Source organism: Acanthisitta chloris, unplaced genomic scaffold, assembly GCF_000695815.1.
Source record: "Acanthisitta chloris isolate BGI_N310 unplaced genomic scaffold, ASM69581v1 scaffold4483, whole genome shotgun sequence".
NCBI lineage: Eukaryota > Metazoa > Chordata > Aves > Passeriformes > Acanthisittidae > Acanthisitta > Acanthisitta chloris.
In genome coordinates this window covers 2,046-4,694 of record NW_008665274.1, presented here as the reverse complement: position 1 = coordinate 4,694, position 2,649 = coordinate 2,046, and the positions used below count along the sequence as shown (strand labels likewise).

The window sequence follows — 2,649 nt, the reverse complement described above, 5'->3', positions numbered from 1 at the left end:
GTCAGCAAAGGAGCTTCCAGTAAGAGACTGGAGACACAACACCTCTCTCTGCCCCAGCAAAGGCCATGTGTACTTTAGAAAAGGTGAGGAATAAAAGCTGGGATGCTCCAGGTGTCTCTGCCTGCCATCTGCTGAGTCCCCTGGGCACGGGGGCTGTGCCAGGCCCAGGCAGCCCCCAGGGACAGCACAGCTCAGAGTACAACAGCATCACCAACCCCAGCACTGCCTCCCTGCAGAGCTGTGCTGCTGCTCTCACAGGCACACACCACACCCTGGTGAAATATTCCCTGACTTCCTGGGGGAGTGAGGGCCTTAAAGCCTCTGTGTGTTACAAAGTGTGTCAGAGATCCTTAAACCTGAGCACAGCACTTCACTCTGCTCCAGAGTGTGACCACAGACACCACAGTCTGTGTTGTATCTGCATAGAGATGTTTGTTGTCACATATAAACCAAACATATATATGAATATCTTCAAGCAAACTTCATCCCTTAGGGATTTTTTCCCTTTTCTTTCTAATTTCTCCTTGAAATATTCCAATATCTGCCTCCGTGTTTCACGTTCATAACTTTCTGCTGGCAGACAGATCACGCCAGGAGGTTTTTCCTATTGCTTTATCAGCCCAGATTTTTGCTTGCACCTTTACACTGAAAAATAACCACAACCTGGCAAAAATAGACTGAGCAATCCTGTTCAGAACTCCCATGAACTGTCAGCCTCCCAGACTCCCATATTTTTGTTTCTAAGCCTTTCCCCATGGGTGGATTTGCTCCTCTATTGAAAGCAAATTGAATTATGGCATTGAGCTTTGAGAGATTTTACTCCTAGTTTCAGGTGTTTAGTTTCTATTGACGCTTTCACTGGGGAAAATTTAGCAAAAGACTATTTAAAGTTTAGCTGACAAATTTATTTGTAATCTTGAAGTATTTGATCATCAGAGAGAAAGCGAGAATATAAATAAAAGACACTGGACATTCACATAATCTACAGTTAATTCCATCGTTTTTACAGATAACAATATACATATTGTCTTGCCTTTCCTCACAATCAGCTTGCACTATATCCATGGAAATACACAAGTGCCTGGAACAGAGATGTGTCCCCAGGAAAGCAAGTGCTCACTCCTGACAGCTCCCAGCAGTGCCTGGAGAATGGCTTGGAGAACCCAACCCAACCCCTGCTGAGAGAACCCCCAGAAGGTATTTGGCAACAAGACATCAGGGTGATTTTTGAGACACTTTGCAGTAAAACTGTTGCAAAGAAATTTGAAGGAAAAGCATAAGATCCACAACCCAGAGCCGCTTAGTGTTCCTGGGTCAAGGAAATTCCCCTTCTTGACCTGGTGATAAACGTGGAGTTATTTGGTAATAAATACATCTAGTCACGGTTTAAATGGAAGAGGCAAACTAGCAAGCTACAAATTAAAAAAGATGAGAAGCAGAATTAACATATGGTTTTCATTTTACAAAGGAAAAGGGTTGGTGGGAAGTGATTGGCATATTAAAGAGCATCTCGTTTTAGAAAAGGGACTGTGAATTCCAAATGAACCAGAACATAACACATCAGTGCTTTAAAAACAGCTGCTGGAAGAACAGAGGAGTTTCCTACCATGGATTTCTGCAGTGATTCACTATGAACATTGCTCCTATAGAAATATAGACATGGTCACACCTTTCACCGTGGATGAGGACTTGATTTTCCCTTAGAAATGGGTCGGTGTGGATGGGTGATGAAGCAAGTCCTTCGTTTTGGAGAATGCACTGACAACAGAGAGTGAAATACCTCATAGAAATCTGTAAAGCACAAGTCTTGGTGTTTAGTAAAGACACAGTTTTTTTTGGACACTCTGGATGCTGTGGTGCCACTGCCTTTGCCCACCACCTCCGAAAACACATCCTCTCCCTCTGTGTCCTCACTCGTTCCTGCGCCGCTTGGCCCTCAAGGTTGTCCCTCCATCGTTTCCAAGTCTAAATGACCTTTAACAGCACTGAGTCCTTTCCCTTCCCACTGCACAGTGGTGGATCCTGTATCAAAATTGAGCATGGTCAACTTCATCCAGCCAGGAGGCAGGACTGGCAGGGAAATCTGGGTATCCCCCACTGCTGCCAGTGGAGAGGTCAGAGCTGGGTCCATTCCCAGCCAGGACCCTCATGGACTGGGGCACTCCTTGTCCACTTTGTCCCATGATGCCCAAGCCGTTGTCTGGGTAAACCAAGCTGGAGATTAAAGGCTGGTGGCCTGGCAGTGCTTGCAAGGAAGCTGGTGACTGGGGTATCCCGTAGGGGCTGTTGGATCGCAGGTCGTGGTACTGGTCCTGAGGTGGGAGACCAGTGTGATCCAGAGCAAAGCTCCCGTTGGTCCCAGCCTGTCTCCCCAGAGCGGGGGATGCTTCATTGAGGTTGCTGTAAATCCCGTTGGAATGGCTCATTTCAGACATTGAGGGCTCATCTGAAAGGGAAAGGGACTGGTTTTACTGGGAGAGCAATGGTCACGGCTGGAATACTCTAATTTTCCTGGGAGAGCAAAGCTCACGGCTGGAATACTCTGGTTTTCCTGGGGGAGCAAAGCTCACGGCTGGAATACTCTGGTTTTTCTGGGAGAGCAAAGCTCAGGGCTGGCAGCAGCCGCCCGGGAACTCCTGCAGGCTCTGG

At 47.0% G+C, this 2,649-nt stretch overlaps 1 protein-coding gene across 1 annotated transcript in view; it reads right to left on the bottom strand.

Moving 5' to 3' along the window:
• Nucleotides 1-2,021: 2,021 nt before the first annotated feature.
• LOC103799340 (LIM/homeobox protein Lhx3) overlaps nt 2,022-2,649 on the bottom strand; it is a gene marked incomplete at its 5' end in the record, with an annotated part of 2,606 nt that continues 1,978 nt past the window's right edge. The window contains one exon of the mRNA XM_009071648.1: nt 2,022-2,446. Coding sequence (XP_009069896.1) covers nt 2,028-2,446 — 419 coding nt within the window. The remainder of the gene's footprint in view (nt 2,447-2,649) is intronic.